The 23871-nt window shown below is 41.5% G+C and overlaps 2 protein-coding genes across 4 annotated transcripts in view; one reads left to right on the forward strand and one right to left on the reverse strand.

The window, feature by feature from the left end:
* The first annotated feature begins 3737 nt into the window (after nt 1-3737).
* On the forward strand, nt 3738-6786 carry LOC307126641 (uncharacterized protein). Of its 2 annotated transcripts, none has more exons than XR_013816524.1 (7): nt 3738-4074; nt 4662-4735; nt 4918-4965; nt 5049-5132; nt 5283-5488; nt 5656-5815; nt 5906-6786. XR_013816524.1 is itself a non-coding variant. In XM_079817270.1 (7 exons), the coding sequence occupies exons 1-5, from the start codon at nt 4017-4019 to the stop codon at nt 5456-5458; spliced, it is 432 nt and encodes a 143-aa protein (XP_079673396.1). In that variant the 5' UTR covers nt 3923-4016; the 3' UTR covers nt 5459-5488; nt 5656-5815; nt 5906-6786. The 2 variants fall into 2 exon arrangements, 1 of the variants encoding a protein (XP_079673396.1); XM_079817270.1 differs by having other exon boundaries at nt 3923-4074; nt 4926-4965.
* A 12364-nt stretch (nt 6787-19150) lies between these two features.
* Nucleotides 19151-23871, reverse strand: part of LOC307126936 (stonustoxin subunit alpha-like) — a 33193-nt gene continuing 28472 nt past the window's right edge. For both annotated transcript variants that reach the window (XM_079817815.1, XM_079817814.1), the window contains 4 exons: nt 23368-23460; nt 21502-23205; nt 20347-20382; nt 19151-20043 (listed from right to left, as the gene is read on the reverse strand). In XM_079817815.1, the coding sequence (XP_079673941.1) occupies nt 19451-20043; nt 20347-20382; nt 21502-23205; nt 23368-23460 (2426 nt within the window). In that variant the 3' untranslated portion in view covers nt 19151-19450. The remainder of the gene's footprint in view (nt 20044-20346; nt 20383-21501; nt 23206-23367; nt 23461-23871) is intronic.

Here is a 23871-nt window from a genome sequence, read left to right on the forward strand (position 1 = left end):
AGAGGAAAATTGCATTTTGATTCAATAATGAGTTTTAGTTTTGGGACTTTCTCCGCTGGCATTTTCACTTGCTTTGCTGCAAAGGTGAATGGAGTTTCACACCGAGTCCCGGTTTAACAATAGCATTAACAGCAGTCATATTAGGACTGCTACTAGCGTGGGCAATTTGCGTATAGCTACATTTATCTACGAGGGGGGAAAATAATTTCAGTAACGTTGTTGTTCACCACAATTCGCAATTTGGTCAAGGGCTTTGTTATTACACTACAATCACATACCTGATTATGACGAGGTGGGATAATGTTAGTTCACCCTGAAATGAAAATAAAGCCATCTTTTACTCACTCAGCTGTTGTTCAAATGCGCGTGTTCCTGTGTGTGAGCACTCCAAGCCGCAGTAGCCTCGTGCAATATTGTCATGACAACCGGTACACAATATTCACATAAGGAGGTTATATTATTAGTATTATTTCTTATCATATACGTTATAGAAAAGACGAGAATCGCGTTTTTTTCTATTGAGCTTGATTTCTCAAAATGGTTATGTGTGTGTGTGTGTGTGTGTGTGTGTGTGTGTGTGTGTGTGTGTGTGTTTATCCTGTTTGCAATGACAACAGTGCAAGTTATTATAGTAGGCATGAGCGCCGCCGGCTGCTGACGGCTCATAGTGCACACAGAGGAGCGCGCTCAGAATAAAGGCCGAGCTCAGTGTTTTGACTGAATAATACGGTTTCTTTCTCGCAAAACCTTATAGTGTGCCCCTGAACACGTTCCATATGGCGCGTCTCCCTGTATCGTTGCGTGATACATTTGTTTATTTTTTGTAATGTTTTAGCTGATCGCCATTCACTGCCATAATAGGAAGGAGCGCGTGCAGGAACAGTATTTTAAATGTCATAGGCACTGGGACAACATCCGGGTAAGAAAAACAAGGCTTTATTTTCATTTCAGGGTGAACTATCCCTTTAATAGCGTTGGTTAGCGCAGGGTTGCCCGAGGATGACAGACCTGCGCAGCATTTCAAACACGCTACACTCATTAATTTATACACCACATATTTGTAGTACATCCTCCCGTGCAAGAAATAAGTTTGTCATTTGTGTTGCACTGTGCCGACCCAGGCTTTTTTTTTTTTTAAGTGAAATAAAGCCACACTTTTGAGCGCCGCTTACCATGCTCCATGGCTGCAACAGAACAAACGGGCGCGCCAAGCACTTCCGAAAACTTGCGCGTTTGGAACCGATGATCGGAATCGAAAACAAAATTTCTAAACGATTCCAATGGCATCGTTATTTTTTAAACGGTTCCAAGTTGGAACCGGTTCTCGATGCCCAACCCTATTTATGATTGATGTAGTAGATGACTGCTGCGCTTGCGTTAACTGAGTGACAGAGAGAACGACCAGTGAGCTCATCCCTCGCTCGCACTCTCTCTGTCTTCAAAATAAGCATTCTTAGCTTTCTACTGTTTCACATTTTACGTTAATCAAAATCAAAAGGTCGGAAGACCGAATCCATGTTGCACGTGGCGCTATCAGACGTCTTCCTTTAATTACCGCTGGGTGTGAAATGCGCTCAAAAAACATTGACTGATTCTCTGACCAGCTGACATAAAGCATACTTTAAATAAACAGGAAACAAATCCTATCCGGTTATGAAGTGTTTTCTGTGTGTTGACAAATCTTTCGCGATGTTCTAAAGACGGGATTCGCACACAACGCGTCTGCTAATGTCCGATTCGCGACCGATTGACTCCTTTGAACCGAATCATTTTAACGACTGGTTAGAATTTATCTGTCCAACACTGAACTCACGAATTAGTTTAATCATTTACTCAGAACAACACCTGAAATGAGAACACAAGTGTGCTTACCCACTTTAGCAAGAGTGGATAGTAAGAATTATTTTTAATTATCAACAGTCTTTCAGCTTATTTATGTGGACAATGTGTAGTAAAATAAATAGCCTAAAATCATTTAGTTTAGACTGGAGTGAGGTGAACCCAGAACAAATTTGTTGTTAGCTAGCTGATTGTATATGGCAGAAAATTGTATATGGCAGAAAATTAGGCTATTTGTTCATTTTTTTTAATACTATTTTTTTAATATTTATATGATTACCAAAACAATTATCAGTAAATAGTGTAAAAATGAGGAACAAAAACAAACATCAAGGTATCAAAATAAGATAAGCAAAAGTTACAAACTTTCTTTGAATTTATTTGAAATTTATTGTCAGTATTGCGCTTGCAGATCAAGTGGGTAGGGTCTTTTTTTTACCGTGCGTATGTGTGTGTATGGATGACCATGTCTGTCAGCCACCACCGAAGACCATTTTTGACCCAGGAAAAACCCTGAATATGTATTGTGAAAAGCGCTATACAAATACATTTTAATTGAATTGTTTTACTTACTTTTATTGGCATTAACTATATATTATTAATGTATTATTTGGCAGGTCTCAAGATGTATTTTATTTTGTGAGACTTTGCTGAGGAAGTATTCTTTGGCTCAGTCTGAAAAGGCCCAGAAAAGAAACACTATGAAGAACATCACTGTAACGTTCACCAGCTGGAGTGCCCTTGAGAGCCACCAGAGGGCACTCCACACAAAAGACTATTATCACTCACAAACTACATTTCCCATAACTCACTGCCCGGACTCATCACTTTTCTCTAATCACATTCACCTGTCCCTCATTCACTGATTGCATTTCACCTGTGTCTCACCATCCTGTTATTTCCTGTCTATTTATACCTTGGTCATTCATTTACTCACAGCGACCCAGATAGCAAAAAATATCGGCACGGCTTCTTTTTGCCGCCGGCCCTAAGCTGTCGGCTATAGGTGCGTCCCGCTGGCGGTGATGAAACGTTTGCCGCCGAATACGTCACTCCCATTTCTTGCGAGATGCCGCGGCCGACTAGCCGGCGGGCCGCCGGCTTCATTTTCTCTGGCGGTTGCCTCCGCCTAATGGACCGCGGCCGGCTGGCGGCAAGCCGCTGTGAAATACAAGGATTTCTACTCTCAAATTCGACCAACCACGTTGGCTATGTTTGGCTTGTTGGGAAATAGAGTGGAACTGACAGCATTTTAACTAGTTCTCACATTTGAAGCGATTATAAAATCATAATAGCCTATATGTGAATTATATCAAATATTAGTTTTTTTTGCTCCAAAGCCATTAGGGTTTATAACAGATTCTTGACTCTTGATTCCATGATAAGGTTAGGTTTAGGAAATTACATTTAAATTTTCACTTGATTATTTGCATGTCGAGTGTGTTTAAACAGTGTTGGTCAATTTGACCCATAATGGATGTAATACTTTTTTTTTTTTTTTTAGCATAATAGGAGGGTTAAGAAAGTTTGAAAGTTCATTTTAGGATAACACTTATTTTTGTATTGCCCTTTTTTCTATTTCTTTTTGGACTGACTTTAAAATAGACATGACAAAAAATTAGAACTAACTTCATGACATTTTACTTTGTTTTCAAAACCCATATTTTTCTGAAAAACAAAAATATATTATTAATTATTTAGGAAAAATTCTACATTCATAAGACAAGAATAACTCAAAAGAAGCCCTCTAATATTACCTCTTATAAAGCTGATTTTTACAATATTTGAAACCCTCTCAAACATGAGGTCGCAAAACAAAAAGCTTACAAAAACAGAAACCTGAAAGCTTTTCAATTTCATGTGACTGCCTTAATATTATAAAGTATTTTCTATCTCAGAATTCTTATTTTTATTATTTATTTTATATACAGTGTTACATTTGTTGTTATTCTTTGTTCTACATATTCGGAACTGTACCACAATGCTTTATTATTTTTATTTTTCTCTCATTGTACTTTTTGTATTGTACTTGTCTATACATGTACTAATTTAAATAAAAATAAAATAAAAAAAAAACAGAGAAGTACCTCCACCGGCCGAGAGGGGCAGTATACCTAAAAAAGACGGAAGACAAACCGGTAAAACATACAGATTTACCATCAGCGGCCGCTCATCACATGGTTTTAGTATTTGAAGAGAGGAGATCAGAAAATATCCTCGACTACGAGCGTTTAAGTAAGTACATGTTTCCTTTTTGTGTCACACAATATTATGTTCATTTTTGATGTATATACCGGTAGGTTGTTTTAATTAGTTTGTTCAGACACGCACGCTGATATAGTGCACAATACACAGTTTTAGCTAACACGTGCTGTTTCGCCTTTTTTACACACTGAGTTCAAGCATGTGCTACATGTTAAAATGTATCTAGCTACTGTAGGTAAGTTAGCCAAAGCTTTACATCTAGAAAGACTTAAGTTTAACTTTTGGTGTTTTCTAACAAAACAGAATGATGTATATAGGTTATTTAAATTATTTTGTTAGTCCGAACAAGCATGCTGCTAGGTCAGTTTTAGCAAGTGTTAGCTAGCATGTGCTGTGTTGCTACTGTTCTTCTAGCATTTAAGGTCATTTATGAGTTATTTCTCTGAACTGCTGTACTTATTATGTTTGAGGACAATGCAGTTTACTTGATTCACTACACTGAATGAATACATTTTACTGTTCCACATTTGGCTGACCAGTTTTTCCCCCCACAGCATAGCTACTGTATATTCTGTATTTAACGTTAACAATGCGGTTTTGTTCACATTTTCTTGCAGATACCTTGACCAGAGCACAATCGGTTATCTTCATCCAAGAGACCTATTGTTGGACAATCGTTTCGGCTTTCAAGGTAAATAAATTGTTAGTCACAATGTCTAGTTACTGGGCTATAAGGAGAAGAATATTGAAAGGAGTTGAGATGGACAAACAGGAAATTGCAGATGTTGGAAACTTTAACAGTATGGAAAATTGTGCCTGTAGTTGTTGTTTTATATATATATATATAATTAAAATAAAATATTTTTTATGTAGATTTCCAGAATGAGAACCAAGCCCTGAGGGAAAGCAATGCACGAGCAGGTGAGAACATGCACTCTTTCTTAAATTTTACTTTTTTGACTGTGATGTAGGTCCAAAATTACCAAATGCCTTTCATTTTGTAGCTTCGGATGACAGCGGCTCACTTCATGAGCAGGTGAAGCAAGTTGGGACAATGTTGACGACGTTTGCTCGTACTGGGCAATCAGGTACAACTTGCAAACAACACCTGTGGTTGTTGGTTTAATTCCCACTGGGGCCACCTGTACATGTAGTAGACCTAGTTGTAAATGTCATAGTTTAGTAGTTGAGGGACCAGGACTGACTGCTTTATTCTTTTATTCTGTGAACCCCTGTAGGTGCAGATCAGACCCTAATGCTGCGACGTCTTGGAGAGTTTGGCGATGTTGTGCGTAGCATGGACAACAAAATGGACACTATGCTGCAACATTTCAGTGCCAATGTGTCTTTTGGAGAGTTATCCCTGCCAGGGGGTCTGTTACTCCCCCTAGACAACCCATTTGGCGTTGCTTGACAACAGTTTGAGGCAGGATAAAGAGCTCCAGTAAGTGTGCTGATTTTGTTTATAATGCTGTAGGGTAATCTAAAAAGTAAAATTTAAGATTGTACACTGCATATTCTACAGTCTGAATCACAGCCTGTCACATTTTTATATTTATGTATGAGAAGCTTCAGAGATATGTAATTTGTAACACTTTTTTGTATTTTCAGCTTCGGTTTTTGGCAATCAAATGTGGGAGGGACCTAAAGACAACCGTGTGGCGAATACTTTAGAGTATCTTCTCTAATCACCTTTCCATTAATACAACCTGGACTGGTGTAGGGGATAAAGCATGTTTTAGAGACATGTTCCTGAAGACCATTGTTCAAAGTAATATATATATAAATTTGTTATATATTTAAGTAGATGTGTGTGGCCTTATGACATTCACATGGAATGACAGATCTGTATTTTCTACAGGAGCCATCCGGAAGAACCCGGCAACCCAGGATGCCACTGATGAGGCGGTCCAGGTTAGCGCTATGCGTTACCTGAAAGGAGCATCTGATCGTGAAGGTGGAAAAAGACGCCGCACAGCTGAGAGGGACCCACAGCCGACCTCTTACACCTAGGCTGACTACTGACACCTGGAACCCTTTCTTTATCCTGCAGTCAGTAACATCAAGACCCCTAAAGAAGCCAGAAGTTTCAGGCTACACTCACCCAATCCACACTGTTCACTGTGGAAATTACTTTTTTTTTATTCCCTGTGACCCTGCCTTGAAGGCAGCTCCTTGGATAGATATGGGATGGCGAGGTTGTTTGTCCTTTATATAGGCGCACAAGAAATCACTGAAGATAAGCCAATTTGCGCTGCCTCATTCTGGAGGTCGGGGAAAACCGGAGAACCCATAGTCAGGCTTGTTATAATGTTCTGTTCTACTACTGTTCTATTCTTCTCCAGAGCTTTACTCTAAATTATTACCATTTATGCTATTGTTAGAAATGGCTTGTTAAATGTGATGTTATACCTCGATTTATTTGGTATCCTGCACATTCTTTGGTACCAAATATCCTCATTATTTGATATAATATTTAATGGTAATTCTTTTCATCCCAGAGCTGACCTATTTGTTATTAACAAATATTGTAAGTGTTATAATTTGCTTGTAAGGCTGTTTTTTTTTTTTTTTTTAAACCAAAATTTAATTGGAAACATGCAGGTTCTTTAGTAAAAATGTTTTTTGTTATTTATAGGCCTATTTAAGCTTATTTATTGTCTGTTATATTTAATTTATATTATCTTGTATCATTGACAGTTAATGTACTTTGAAATGTGGAATAAAAATGCCAAATGGGAATTTATCTGGTTTGTTCAATTATTATCCATCATAAACTGCATGTTACAAATATATGAATAATAAATATATATATTATTTATTACACAATAAGCGGAGGCAGATCGTTCGAAAAAAGCGTTTGCCTCCGCCGGGCCGCCTTCTGGTATAAAGGCGGCGGAACGGCGGTTTGCCTGCGGGCCGGCGGCGGTACGAAGGCGGTAGGAAGCCGGCTGCCGCTTTTAAAAAGCGGCTGCCGCCGGCGGTGCGCCGTCAAACGTGTTTGCGATTACGCAATTCTGACGCTTCTACAGCCGCCGGATCACCGCCGGTGGTCCGCCGACTCATTGCTATCTGGGGAAGTCTTGTTTAGTGTTACGCTGCAATTCCGAGCATTCTCCTGTCTCCTGGTTTTCTTGTTTTGGATTTCTTGCCCTGTTCCCTGGATTACTCTCTTGCCTCTGGTCCCTGCCTGTTTTGTTTGTTTGTTCGTTTCTTTGTTTGGACTGCCTGTCTGTGTATGACCATTGCCTGTACTTTGGATTATGCCTCTGGATTGCCCTCAAATAAAGCTGCGATTGGATTCTCAACCCTTCTGTCTCAGAGCAGTTCGTAACAATCACACAGAACCGTCAGAGAAAGAGACGGGTAAGTTAAGAAACCGGTTAAGCAGTTTTCCCTCCAGAATGTTACTAAACTCCTCTCTGAGTTTTAGTGGTTAATTTACTGTCATGTTTTGCAGTTGCTGGAGACCAGGTCCAGGGTTGCACAAACCAACACAGAACCTGTGGAAGACCGCAACTATAGACCTGATGAAGATGAAGATGATGATGCTGTTGTTGATGGATGGCCAGTGTGGATGGTTAGGCTAGCTACTACAAACCAGACTAGGCTGACCCACACTACGCATCACATCACCAGCCCATCATGCCAGTTTGAAAAAATGTTCAAAACTCAAACAACATTGAGTTGGTCACAATTATTTTATAATTATAATTTTAATATTCAATTGTTCCATTTTATATTTTCTTTATTCCTATGTTTATATACTTATACTTTTATTGGTTCCCATATATAGAACATTTACATATATTTTATATACACTTTTTAATTTATAGATTTCTTTGTCTCGTTTTATATTGTATACTTTGTATGTTTGTTCCTTTTTAGATGTCCATGTTGCTTTTGATCTCCACGTTTTGTATTGTTGTTCCTCTTACGTCGCCTTCCTTTAGAAACATTTTGTTCACTTATCTTTTCCCCCATTCATTTAAATGTATGTTTATAATGCTCTTTGTTCTTTTTATTTGGTTATATTGTTTACTTGGAATATTTATATGTATTTTAATATATTTTATATACACTTGTTTTGTCTTATAAATGTATTGTTCTCATTTTATATTGTTTAATTTGTATATTTATTCTTTTCCTTTTTATGTTCACTGTGTATTTTATTCCTTTACATCTGTCTTTTAAATGCATTTTGTTCATTTTTTTTTTTCCCTTTTTGTTTCTTTACCAATTCATTTTAACGTATATTTATGTTCTTTGGACTGTTTATATTTTTACATTTGTTCCTTTACATTTTCATCCCTTTTAAATACATTTAGTTAACTTGTTTTTGTTTCACCATTGTTTTAATGTTCTTTTATAATGCTGTTAAGAATGTATTTTTTTTTTTTTTATACCTTTTTAATAAATATTTCAGACTTTCTCAAATTGTTTTGTGTGTGTTTTTCTTTTGGGAGGGAGAGGGGATTATTTTTTATATATATATATTAATTAGCAAAATCTGCATAGCTGGCCTATAACCAATCAAGTCCCTATGCTACAAAACCTAGCCCACCCTTAGCCTTAGAAGTAACCAATAAAGTCACTTGACTGGGTTTTCAATGCGTCCTGTCATCCAATAGCAGTCTGGGTTTTGGGAGTGGTTTAAAAAAAAACAACCAATCCAGTTTGAGATGAAGGACCAATAGGGGATGGAAGGCAAAGCTGTTTAGAGGTGTGAAAATGTCTCCTGGGAAAAACTTGATGGGATTATTTGCCATGGCAACAAATGGCTGTAGCATGGGAGTATACGGCCACAACATACATCCGATTTGGTACCATTTCGGATGTATACGGACATATACGGATCCATGGAATTTGACCTATCCGGCCAGTATACTCCTGGATTCTTCCGAATTTCAGCAGTGTATACAGGAGTATCCTGGTCCGGATACACCTTTTTTCATGCAGTGCAGGATTAGGTCTTAGTTTAATTAGGACATGTAAGTAGTTTTTATAAACATGCCTTAGAAAAAAAAAAAAACTTTACTGGTATGCATCTTGAGACAATGGCACTGATATATTTTAATATACATCAGTTGCTTTTAATTAAAACGGATGATGTTTAACACCTAGTAAAAACATACTTACAAAGCCAAAGAGCCTTTGGGTGGATTTAGCTGCTGTTGACGCAAGAAAAAGAAGAAACATGAGTGTGTTTTGAATTAATTCAAATGTGTTCGTTGTTCATCAATGATTAAAGAGTGGTGCAGGGATGACGTTAGAACCTGGAAGTCTAATTCTCAAAAATAAGGACTGTTCTTTTGAAGTGCAATTTCAGTTTTGTGTAATGTGATCATTATGGATTATAATGTGCAAAATTGCAAAAATATTATTTATTCATGCATGACGGCAATTTAAACCTAATTCAATTAAGATAACTATATATGCTATTCTTATCATGAGCTATCAAGGTGTAGTGGCGCTGTGGTGTAAATTCCACTCGTTTAGTATACGTTAACTGAAATATTTGTAGAAAAGATACTATATATACACAATATAGTTTGAACAGTTTATAAGGGATTTTTCAGTGTAGGAGTAAAATAAAGCCTGTGGTAAACTTGATATAGTTTGCCATTTTGTTCTACAATGTAAACTGCACACAGATACTTGTTAAACTTTTTAAAACATTTTCAAAACGTTTCGGTATGGATGCGTGTAATTTACGTTGTAGAATATCATAGTGTCATCATGTTCGGTTTACCACATGCTTTATTTTACTCATAAATTGAAAAAGCCCAAAGGTGAATATTGAGGGAACTGGGCTTTGATGTCATGCCTGTACCACCCTGTTGTAATAATGACCATAATAATCAGTATGCTATAAACATGGCAAATTACAGATGCAGGATGACTGCTATTGATCACTTGCCAACAAACAGTTAATAACTGAAGCTGAAAAAAAGAGAGAAGAGAATAATTATTTTCATGAAATACATAATACATAGAGAAATGCATTTGATGATCCTTTCCAACCCTATGCTATATTAAAGGTCCTGTTCTTCGTGATCCCATGTTTCAAACTTTAGTTAGTGTGTAATGTTGCTGTTAGAGCATTTATAATACCTGTAAAATTATAAAGCTCAAAGTTCAATGCCAAGCGAGATATTTTATTTAACAGAAGTTCCCTTTCAAAGCCTACAGTGAACGGCTGGTTAGGACTACATCCTGGTATTTCCTGCTTTAATTACGTCAGTAGAGCAGTATGTCGACTAACCTCTGCCCACAAGAACACGCGAAAAAGGGGGCGTGGTCTTGTTGCTCCCGCGTGGAGAATAGGAAGTGTTGCGTTCGGTTGCGTTCGTATAGTTTGTTTGTTGCCATGTCGTCGAGACGCTGTTATTTTCATCCCGGAGTCAAGTCACCTTTGTTTGGCTTTCCCAGGGCCGCTGTACTTAGAGATCATTGAGCGCATGCATCCCCGTTATGGTGAGAGGCGTGACCTTTCCGGTAACGTGCGCTCTGCGTGCGCTAAGCTGCTGTCGAATCACAACACGGGAACCGCTGGCCCAATCAGAACTCGTTACGTGTTTCTGAAGGAGGGACTTCATAGAACAGGGAAATCTTTCAAGCCGTTTTGAGGACAGTGAAAACAGCAGTATACAGATAAGTAAATTGTGTGAAAAATACTGTGTTTTTTTACACGCGAAACATGAACACATGTTATATTGCACACTGTAAACACAATCAAAGCTTCAAAAAAACACGAAAAACGGGACCTTTAAGTAAGCAACAAGTTACTTTAGGCATGCAGTGACAGTAAACGACCATAGAACATTTTCTGATGGTCTAAATGTCTTAATAATAACAATTAATGTTTAATAATTAAAATATTGCAAAATGTCATTCCTCATCATTAGTGTTTTCTTCCTTTTACTCTCTGAGGGAGAGAGAAACAGAACGGGGGAGGGGCTTGGGTCTTGAGTGACAGCTCACGCGCTTGTGGCCAAGACTGAGACAATGCGCTACTTTTCCTACAAAGTGAAGTTATAATTAATATTGTTGCTGTTGTTGTTAATACAGTTCTTTATAAGTAAGAACATGACTCTGAAACAAAAGAGCGTCTAATATGGCGTTCACATCGGACGCGATTGATGCGAATAATTCGCGCTAACCGCGCAAAGGTGGGCGCTTGAACATTTTGAGTTTACTCGCTTTATTCGCGTGAGACATTCACTGCACAACAGACATGAGTTCTCCTCATGGGCGGGGCTTCTGCCAGCAGCTCGTCTCGTTGAGAAATGGCTGACATGGGCTGTGTTTACACATCTTTTTTTGTTAAAATCTACTGTTAATGTGTGACATAACGTAGTTTTAAGACTTTTTCAGTCGATAATGTAGTTGTTTAAAGCTCAAATATGTGGTTTATTTATATAAAGAGTGCCTATTTGAACATTTTATCTGGCGGTTTCGGAGTTGTGAGCTCCAGTGGATCAGCGGCGGTCAGCGCTCATTAACCCCGGTGAGGGTTAATGAGCAGCCTTTCCTCAGCCAGTCCTTCTGCCGCTGGCTCTGATGTCTCTGTGGCGTCTCCAGCTATAATTCGTCTTGTAACGGCCGATCTTTGGTCTCATGGATCTATAATTTGTTCCCTGGCAAATCGTTTAGGTTGAGGGCAAAGTGAAGTTTCATTACTTTTTTATTTTTAGGCTATAACTGTACGTTACCGTTGTAGCCGACTAACACTGACTTTGAATGTTTGACTGAATTGTTTGCTTTATTTCATGTGTAGCTTATTGTACCTTTTACTTTTGTATTATTGATCATACATAAACTTGCATTTAACAAAAAGAGACTGGGTTGTGATTCATGTCATTTAATGTTATCACAGTGATAATCATATTGTCTGAACCAGATATTAATATACAGATTGTGTTCTCATTGTTGTCACTACTAGAGCAAGCTCCTGATTGGTTAACGCGGCGCGAATATCCGCCAAAATTCAGATTTTTCAACTTGAGCGATTTGCGCGTTCAAACCGCTCAATTCGCGTCCTTTGCACCGCCTCATTTGCGCGAATCGCGCCGCAGAATGCCATTTCGCGTCTCTGCATTGACTTAACATGTAAATCACTCATGCGAATCGCATCAATCGCGTCCAGTGTGAACGCACCATAAGTCTGAGCGTATCATGCAAAAATGACGTCACGCATATTTAACGGCATTTAACGGTATGATGATTTAACGTACTGACGAGAGGATGGTTAGAAAAAAAGACGGAAAGTTATTGTTTGTGTGTGGAAAAGGAACTCCGCCGACTTTTTTACCATTTAGTTACTTTTATATGAGAAAATGTTGTTAGACTATTTATTTTTATTTGGGTAAAACTTGGTAAAACGAACTGTTCACACTTAACTTGTGCCCCAATATAATTTTTTACTCACTCTGTAATAAACAGCCAACTTTACCTCAGGAAAACTCAGGTCTGTGGTCCTCTGTGGTGATCCAGAAGAGACATCCGCCGCTGCCAGGTTCTTTCGCGGGCTTGGCACGTGAGTGAGGATTTTGTAAACTATATAACTTCATAAAATTTATATTTTTTTTATTCAAAAAAAAAATTATGTATACATTTACTTTACCTTGCGATACTGTACCCCAACATTAAATGACTAAATAAATAAAGTAATTTTTTTTTCTAAGAGAGTTGCTGAGGGAAGGACTAAATTTAAAATAAAATATAAAATATATTGCTGCATGTTGTAAAACACACTCGGGATGTTCGTTATATTAAAAATGTATCTTTGCTTATCATTTTTTGGGAAGGAACAAAAATAACCAAGACTGGACATAAATAAAAATAATTATAAATATCAATTGAAAATGTTTGTTAAAATGTGACTGATTTTTTTTGTATATATTAATATTAATATTAAGCTATAGCAAATATGTTTTTTTCCTATCTCAGAACAATTTATTAGAATTTTTTTGTGCAGCAAACCCACAACTACAGCTCTAGCCTACATGTCTAAAAAGACCAGCCATTTCTCATGTTTTTATCACATCAATTATCAAAATGGTTCATTATAAAACACATTTTGTTGTTTGAATGCAAAGAGGAAACAGATAAGCGCAGGGCTGGACTGAGGATAAAATGTGTTCTTGGACAAATCCAAGAGTTCACACATGAATGTTTTGCTGGGGTTAGGGCCTTATATTGGAGTAAATACTTTCATAAATAAAAAAGGACAGAATCAAATACTTATTGAATTTACTACAAATACAGTAATATTTCATTAATATGTAATTTGGCATATAGAAATACTTGACAGTATAAGCACTGAGCTAGTATGCCATACTGCTCATTCCAAACCTGTATGACTTTCTTAACGTAAAATATCATCATTTGAAAAAGGTCTATTTTTTATATATATATATATATATATATATATATATATATATATATATATATATATATATATATATATATATATATATATATATATATATATATATGTGTGTCAAAGTAACATTTTTATGGTTTGGGAAGTAAATGGAGACTAAATGATGACATTTTGGGGTGATCTATCTCTTTAACAACAGTAACATTGGTAAATAGTTACGTTAACTCCTAATTTATGTAAGACAGTGATCTTTATATTTAATCAAGCTCTAATTTAATTAACATTTACTTCAATTAAAATACATTAACTATTAAAAAGTTTAACTATTAGATGGTAGTCACAGATAAAACGTCACGGTTACGTATGGTATCCCTCGTTCCCTGAAGGAATACTGACTACAAACCTGGTAAAAATGACAAGCGGGCAATGGAGGAGAGCCTTAGGGTTAGGGTTTTATTGTAGCCTAAAATATACGTTTCTCTATACCAAGTAGGCCTTCGCAAACTTCTTACTTGCGTCCGTGGTATTTCAGGCTTGCCCAGTTCAACTCCGGAGAACGAGGACGGGAGGACAATTGTCCGGTACTCTGCTAATGACAGGCGGAAGAGGTGAAAAAACGTCTCGGTTACGTATGGTAACCCTCATTCCCTGAAAGAGGGAATGGAGACGTACGTCGGACGTACCGACGAATTGGCATCACTTCAGGGAGCCCCTATCAGCTTCGAGATATAGAGAACAGGCCAATGGGCCATTGGCGTGCGAGATTTGCATCTCGCGCTCCGCCCGCGCCGCGGGTATAAACAGGAAGCGAGAGCGAATGCACGTTGTTTTTCACTGAGGAGCCGAACTTAGTGACTCGGCCCTGCAGTGATAGTACAGTAACTGTGGCGACGGGACGTACGTCTCCGTTCCCTCCTTCAGGGAACGAGGGTTACCATACGTAACCGAGACGTTCCCTTTCAGTCAGTCACGTTCGACGTACGTACCGACGAATTGGGATCCCTTTGGAAAACGCCATAGTTACTACCACTTCTAGCGCCCAGCGATGAGCCCCTCAGACCCCGATCTGATGCAGGCGGGGAAATTCACGCAGGGAGAGTCAAAGCTGCTGTTCCGCAAGACCCACTCAGCTGACTGTATTGGATAACGCTGGGAAAGCGTGCCTGTGAAGGCCGCTGCGGAAGCCACATCATGCCCGGAGGGAGTTACCATGTGGAGAATACACGTATGGGCTGGCCGTGGGCAGCACAACATACGGGAGTCCCAGGGGTGAACCCGGCCATTCAGAGGCGGGGGAACAACACCTTACTGAGACGGCAGAGGACTCTGCCAAGGGAAAGACACGAGCTCGCCGTAGGGAGCCGTACCGTGGAGAATACACATATGGGACCGCCATAGGGGTCACAACATATGGAACCCAGCCTAACACAAGTTCCACCAATGCATACGAGTGTTAGACCTGGCATCGAACGACCTTCGTAAAGACGCGGGGCGACAGGGACAGGCCGAAGGGCCCGTCCCTCGAACACGAAGCGCAGGAAGGGCCGGTTTCGAGGGGGAATTGAGACATGAAAGTACGCGTCCTTCAGGTCGAACGCTGCAAACCAATCTTGGGGACGGACGCACCTGAAGATGCATTTCTGCGTTAGCATTCTGAACGGCAGCCTGTGAAGGGACCGGTTCAGGAATCGCAGTTCCAAGATCGGCCGTAACCCGCCACCTTTCTTGGGTACAATGAAGTACGGGCTGTAGAACCCGGACCTCATATCGGCTGGAGGGACTGGCTCTATCGTGTCCTTCGCCAGTAGGACTGCGATCTCCGCCCGGAGACTCCTCCCCATCGAAATGCCTCCCCATCGGCCATGGGACTGCGCCATCAATCTGCTGCCAGGTGAACCAGTGCCCAGGGGGAAAATCTATCCCCTTTCCCTTCCGGAGGAGAAGGCCATGGAGGATTACATCAAGGAGGCGCTGGAGCAAGGCTACATCCGTCCATCCACCTCCCCTGCTGCTTCGAGTTTCTTCTTCGTGGCAAAGAAGGACGGAGGCTTGCGGCCTTGTATTGACTACCGCTCCCTGAACAACATCACTGTCAAATTCCGGTATCCCCTTCCTCTCGTCCCAGCTGCCCTGGAACATCTCCGTGGTGCCACTGTGTTCACGAAGTTGGACCTCCGCAGCGCGTATAACCTCATCCGTATACGTGAGGGGGACGAGTGGAAGACCGCCTTTGTCACGCCCACAGGTCATTACGAATATCTTGTGATGCCATATGGACTCGCCAACGCCCCCTCCGTATTCCAGGACTTCATGAGGTGCTCCGGGAGTGTCTCCACAAGTACGTGCTGGTCTCCATTGATGACATCTTGATCTACTCCCGGAGCATGGCCGGCCATCGCCGTCATGTTGCGGAGGTTCTTCAATGCCTGAGGAACTACCAGCTCTACCTCAAGGCCGAGAAATGCTCCTTCCATCAGCCCTCAGTGCAGTTCCTCGGTTACATCATCGATCACAGTGGCATCCGGATGGATGAGAGCAAGGTGGAAGCCATCCGGTCCTGGCCAACCCCATCTACTGTGAAAGAACTGCAACGATTCCTAGGTTTCTCCAATTTTTACCGACGCTTCATTCAGAACTACAGCTCCATCGGCAGTCCCCTCACCAGCCTTCTCCGCAACAAGCCCAAGTCTCTGTCCTGGACCCCATCCGCCACCCAAGCCTTCCAGACCCTGAAGGATGCCTTCACGACAGCTCCCCTCTTAGTCCATCCCGATCCCGATATCCCATTCGTTGTGGAAGTGGACGCCTCCACCACCGGGGTGGGTGGGGTCCTATCTCAGCAGCAGGGGAACCCCAGCCGTCTCCATCCATGTGCCTTCTTCTCCCGCAAGCTCAGCCCGGCGGAGATCAACTACGACATTGGCAACCGTGAACTCCTCGCCATCAAGCTCGCACTGGAGGAGTGGAGGCACTGGCTAGAGGGCTCCAAACATCCGTTCCTGGTCCTCACTGACCATAAGAACCTGGGGTATCTCCGCGAGGCAAGACGACTCAACCCCCGACAGGCTCGCTGGGCACTCTTCTTCACGAGGTTCGACTTTCACATTTCCTACCAGCCAGGGGCCAAGAACATCAAGGCTCCGTACCTTCTGTCACGGCCACCAGGACTCCTGGAACCAGTTCTTAGGATGGGCCGAGTACGCACAGAACTCCCTTCGACAACCCACCACCGGCCTGACCCCGTTCCAGTGCGTACTCGGCTATCAGCCGCCCCTCTTCCCCTGGTCTGGGGAACCCTCCGACGTCCCTGCGGTGGATTACCCGTTCCGGGAGAGTGAGAGGGTCTGGGACTCAGCCCACCATCAACTCCAACGGGCCCTCTGCAGACGCAGGTTGACAGACGACCTTCACCGCTCCGATGCTCCGACGTTCCAGGTGGGGCAGAAGGTCTGGCTGTCCACCCAGGACATCAGACTGCGTCTGTAGTGTAAGAAGTTGAGTCCCAGGTTCATTGGACCCTTCCACATCCTGCAGCAGATCAATCCGGTGACGTACAAACTCCAATTACCCCCTCAGTACCAGATTCACCCCACTTTCCACGTGTCTCTCCTGAAACCTCACTTCCCTTCTGTTTCTGTTTCTTCAGAGCCTGGCGTTACTCCGGAGCCTCCCCCTCCACTCCTCGCTGACGACGGCGCAGCATACCAGGTCCAGGACATCTTGGACTCCCGGCGTTGTGGTGGTCAACTCCAGTACCTAGTGGACTGGGAGGGGTATGGCCCAGAAGAACGATCTTGGGTACCCAGGCATGACATCCTTGACCCGAATCTGCTGGAGACGTTCCACGCTACCCGCCCTGATCGACCGGCACCTCTGGGTAGAGGTCGACCACCACGGCGTCGGGGTCCTCGGCCCTCAGGAGATGGCCGTGGAGGGGGGGGGGGGGGGTAATGTTACAAGCACGCCAGGCTTCACCCTCTCACAACCACAACGATCCCAATCACCGGAATACTGAGCACACACACCTGCACATCATCACCACAGCAATCACCACCTGCACTTAAGCACCACGCTCACACTCAGTCACTGTCCGGTAACGTTTGCACATGCTACTCTACATGCTTGCTTCCTCGGACTCACCTGACAACCTACCTGATCTCCAACAAACCCTGAGTGTCTCCTCGTCTCGTCCTGTCTCCTGGTCCTCGTCTCCTTCGATCCATTGTCCCTGTGTTCAACTATCAAGAAACGTATCGTATCACCAGCATATCCAGCATTCACCTGAAACACTCTCTCTGACTCTCACCGCACCTGCTCACTTCCTGGTTCAGCAAATAAACCTGCCTCTGTTATCCGTGTCACCTCTGTTTGTAACACTCGCATACACACACACACACACACACACACACACACACACACACACACACACACACACACACACACACACACACACACACACACACACACTACCCCTAAACCTACACATCACACACACACACACACACACACACACACACTACCCCTAAACCTAAACATCACACACACACACACACACACACACACACACACACACACACACACACACACACACACACACACACACACACACACACACACACACACACTACCCCTAAACCTGTCCATCACAGAAAACATTCTGTAATTTTACATTTTGAATAAAACATTGTTTAGTATGTTTTTAAAGCTATTTGATTTACTGGTACACATGAAATGTGTGAGAGAGAGAAGCAGTGAGAGTTTCAAAAATAACACAACACTGCCATCTTTTGTTGATAGAGGGGAGGGCACACAGAGAGTCAAAATAATGATTAAACTTTGACACACTGCCATGGCAACAGTATTTAAAATATCAGGAATCCATTCGTATGTCTATATCTGCCATGTTTTGTCATTATACTGATGAAGTTTGAAGTAAATCGGGTGAAAACAAGACTTTTTGAAAAAGCATTTTTGAAAGTGACACTTCCTGCTGCCAGTTGGTGGCCACACACACACACTTTACATTTACATGAATTTTGCAGACGCTTTTATCCAAAGCGACTTACAGTGCCCTTATTACAGGGACAATCCCCCTGGAGCAACATGGAGTAAAGTGCCTTGCTCAAGGACACACTGGTGGTGACCGCTGGGATCGAACCAGCAACCAGCATATCAGTTCAGTGGTTTAACCCACTGGACCACCATCTCTCTCTCACACACACACACACACACACACACACACACACACACACACACACACACACACACACACACACACACACACACACACACACACACACACACACACACACACACACACACACACACACACACACACACACACACACACACACACACACACACACACACGTAGTGTTTTCATCTTTTATGGGGACTTTCCATAGGCGTAATGGTTTTTATACCGTACATACCGTATATTCTATCCCCCTACACTGCCCCTGCCCCTAAACCTAACCCTCACAGGAGACATTCTGCAATTTTACATTTTCAAAAAACATCACTTAGTCTGATTTATAAGATGTTTTCCTCATGGGGACCTAAAAATGTCCCCACAAGGATGAGGATTTCGGATATTGCTATCTTTGTGGGGACATTTTGTCCCCATAACGTGATGATTACCAGTCCACACACACACACACACACACACACACACACACACACACACACACACACACACACACACACACACACACACACACACACACACACACACACACACACACACACTGATCTTGGTGTCTGTATGAGGGTTTATTACACACACACACACACACACACACTGATCTTGGTGTCTGTATGAGGGTTTATTACACACACACACACACACAGATCTTGGTGTCTGTATGAGGGTTTATTACACACACATGTTGTTTCAGTGACAGAAGTTCAGCTGTAGTATTAATGTAATGAAGAGACTCTATAACGTCTCACTGTCACTGATTTATCATGAGCTCAAAGCATTATGGGTAGAATCTCTCATCAGTCTATCCTGATTCATCAACACAGTTTCACTGATGATCTATAACCAACAGTAAACCCAGGATAGAGCGGCTGAGTGAATGTGGTCTGGACTGTGTGTATGAGGCTCATTGTGTCTCCAGAGACGCTGTAGAAGGACAGAGTTCCTGCACTGGGATCCACATACACTCCTACTCTATTATAGATTTCACCACACACTCCTACTCTATAGATATCCACATACACTCCTTCTCTATTATAGCCAGAGCTGCTGATGGGCTCTACAGGGAGTTTAGTCTCTGTGTTATTGTGCCAGAATGAGTAACTGAAGGGAGTGCAGCTCAAACGCCAGGACTGATCATTATCTCCAAACACACACTCACCACCCAATCTCTTCCTGCAGATGCTCTGATATGACACTGATATAAACACACCATATCCACTCCACTCAATCTCCCAGTAAGAGCGTCCACTCACACTCTCTCTACACAACACCTGAGGACTATACTCAAATCTGTCAGGATGATCAGGATACGACTGAGCTGTGCGAGTGTGAGTAATCTCTGTGTTCCCATCAGACAGAAGGAGCCATTTATGCGCTGTATTCAGGTCTGGAGTCAGCCGAAGTGAGTCTGATGAAGAGAAACACATCAGAATGAGAGATTATGAATATGATCTTGTAATGTAGCTGAACTCTTCACGTTCAATATATCATCAGTGTCTCAATTCAGTTTAATCATCATTCACATGATCAACTCTAAAACTCTTCTGTCATGTTTTCTTTCCTCTTCTCCAGGAAGAACATGAACACACTCATGAACACACTCATGAACACACACTCATGAACACACACACTTATGAACACACTCATGAACACACACACTCATGAACACACACACTCATGAGTTTCTCTGCTTGTGTTCTCAGTGACTTACATTGCAGGAAGTCGCTCCTGGTCTTGGGATCAGGGACTGTGGAAATCAACAGACATGAAGAGTGTGATTATCATGACTAGAGAAAATGTTGTGGAAACCTTTTTCTGGAAATAACAAGTGTAAAAGTTAACTGAGCTGGAATAGTGGAAAAGGAGATTCCTCCATGAGATTCCTTATTTATTTATTAACTTTTAGTGATCTTTTTGTTAGGTAGTGCCCGTGCTCCCCTATAAAAAAAAACAAGAGTCAGTTTTACTGATAACTGCTCTTATGTGTACAGGATTGCACAAGCATGACCTGACTAACCAACAGGACAGAAGATCTGCTGACACAGGGGCATTCCCCAACAACACAAGCATACACACCCCCTGCTGGTAACAACTGGAACTGCTAGAACTGAACTCCGTCCACTACATGGTGAGAGAGTTGTGTTGTCTGTAATATTACTGTCATAATGTGCTGAACTAATTCATACAGTATATTTAAAAATACTGAATCTGTTCACGTCTTTCTCTTTTTATCATTGAAGCTTGAACTTGTAAAACCTTATTTTATAGATTCACAATGAACTTATGTATGCTTTGCATTTATTATGAATAATTAATAATGATTATTATTATTAAAGAATATAAATGATGAGATTTGCATTTGTTAAAGATATTATTTATATTAATCAATCATTTAGTTTTCAGGGATGACTGAGGTCTTTCTGCAGAAATGCCATGATACTGTGGGCTTAACAGTTTTTGTGTTTTAAGTTGATTATTTGTTGTGTTTTGTTTTAATTAGTCATTTATTTTTATGTTAGCTATATTTTTAACTGTCCTTTTGGTTTTCATACAGAGAAATTTGTGTTTGTTACATCTGCCCATGATCTCCACAGTAGTACAGCAGCCTACATCTGACATCAAATATCCTTTGTATCTTTAAGGACTTGTTGTGACAACATGAACGAGGCAAATAATACGTTCATATATACAGTCAATTGGGAAACACTTAACAACCTGTTATATTAATATTGTAACCTATAATTATTAATAGCCACACCTGTTAGGAAATATGGTTGTCCGTACAAACATTGAGTGAGTGAAGAAAATTATTATAATTTCTTTAAAGATAAAGATTAATGCAAAGAAATGTGCATATGACACTCACCTGAAGAGGGTATGGGGCCGATAGTGTCACTGGCTTCACTCACTCCCACTTTACCCACTATCCTGTAGCGGATCAAGTACTGCCTTCCAGACTCCAATCCAGTCAGAGTAAAGTCTTCATCAGGTGTGTTTATGACATGCCACTGTTCCTCTTTCACCTGCTGGTACTCCACTCTGTACTGCACAGTTTCTCCAGTTGGGGACTTCTGCAGTTTCAGGGACACACTGTGCTCCAGGACCTTCTTCACTTCTGGAGGGGGAGGCTTCGACACGGGCTGGAACTGTGTGTCTGTCAGCTTCCCTTTCTCATACAGGCGGATGGAGGAGCCTGGACTGGATGGATCGGGGATGGCAGAAATAATGAATCTGTATCTCTTTTCATCTTTATTAGCCTCTGATAAACTTCTGAAAAGAGACAAGGTCTCTCTCATTTTTGAGATGACAGCAGTATCGTTGAACCACTTTCTGACAGATGCCACTGAAACCATGTTTTGTTCCCCGTCTAGCTCTTTAAACTTATTAGATTCCAGAAACTTCTTCAGGGTTGAAAGATATGGGTCTTCATACTTCAGAGATGTGAAGGTCAAGCACACCACAACATCAATATCAGGATCAAAGAGGATGATGTTGAGACGTTCTGAGTCTTCAGTTGTGATTCCCTCCAGCATCTTGGTGTGAGAACTCAAGAGGTTAAGTTCAGTCTGTGCACCATCTAACCACTGGTTAAGCCTGTCCGCTTTAAAAGGGGAGCTGTAGTGGATCTTCAGGACGTCTTCCAGCGACTTCTCCTCCATCTCTCCTCCTCGTATAGCAGGCAAGACCTTTCCCACTGCTTTCAGGAGCACAGTTTGGTAAATGCTAAATGAGCTCTGAAATGAATGCAGCCTCTCTTTGATATCATTGAAAGCATTCACCAGTGGTTTTCTGGACAGGTCGTTGCATGTCCTCTCTACTTCTCTCTGCTCCTCCATTATATCATCAATGTTGGAAACCAGACGTGTGGGGATTTCTCTCTCCAGCCGAGCTGCTGTTGGATCCAGTAGAGAAAGAGGATAGAGCCAGACTCTTATTGGAACTGCATTCTCTGGATTCTCCTTCAGGATAGCGGGGAGCTTCTTGTACACCTCTACGGCCTCTGTGTAAGTGGTGAGGTTCTGATCAAGCCAGAAGTCACCATGAAATGTGCAAGAAATGTTCTCAGCCTTTTTCTTATCACCATCTTTAATTTCTACAGATGCTTCTCCCTCAATAGAAAATAGAGGAATCTTCTTGACCATGATATTCAGTTGTCCCTCAATCTCCTGCTTTTCTTCCTCTTCTGAAAAGGTCCGATCAAACACCATGAAGGCCTGAGCTCCGTAGAGTACAGCCGTGACCACATGAGTTGCAGTTTTCTGCTCAAACACCTGAGGGTAGGTGATCTTTCCCAGCTGAGTCATAGTGAGCTGATCAAATCTGGAGGTTTCACTGTAATACATTGTTACTCTGGACTGTTGGTTTGAGGATTTAGTGTCATGCAGAAACTTGGCAGATCCTCCCACCTCCACCAGCCCTCCTAAGAAGCTGGCCTTCAGGGACGCACTTACATTCAGGAGACTGGACTTACTAGAGAAAGAGTCAGAGCTACTGAAGTCAAAATGTGTCTTGGGCTGTGGACGGGTGTCCAAATCTTCACTCAGTGACTTCTTATCCCACAGAGTAACACCTGAAATGAGAAATTACTTTAACAGCCACGTATGAGAACGCAATGCACTGTTCATACAGGTTTTATCGTGTGGTTACACAAATACTAGGTGATGCAACATTTAGTGAAGAGGGGAAATAAACTTTTATTTATTTATTTATTTATTTTAGGTTGGTAAAGCACCTGGAATGAAGGTATCCTTGCGGCAGTCATACAGCATACCAAGAGACAGAGTTCTTCCTAGAGCTGCCACTTCAATGGGCTCTGATGCCAAGGCTGCAGTAAATAACAAATAAAAGGTCATATTTATACTTAGAATATTTATGATATACACTCACCTAAAGAATTATTAGGAACACCTGTTCAATTTCTCATTAATGCAATTATCTAATCAAACAATCACATGGCAGTTGCTTCAATGCATTTAGGGGTGTGGTCCTGGTCAAGACAATCTCCTGAACTCCAAACTGAATGTCAGAATGGGAAAGAAAGGAGATTTAAGCCATTTTGAGCGTGGCATGGTTGTTGGTGCCAGACGGGCCGGTCTGAGTATTTCACAATCTGCTCAGTTACTGGAATTTTCACGCACAACCATTTCTAGGGTTTACAAAGGATGGTGTGAAAAGGGAAAAACATCCAGTATGTGGCAGTCCTGTGGGCGAAAATGCCTTGTTGATGCTAGAGGTC

Source organism: Gobio gobio (assembly GCF_949357685.1).
Source record: "Gobio gobio genome assembly, chromosome: 5".
Classification (NCBI taxonomy): Eukaryota; Metazoa; Chordata; class Actinopteri; order Cypriniformes; family Gobionidae; genus Gobio; species Gobio gobio.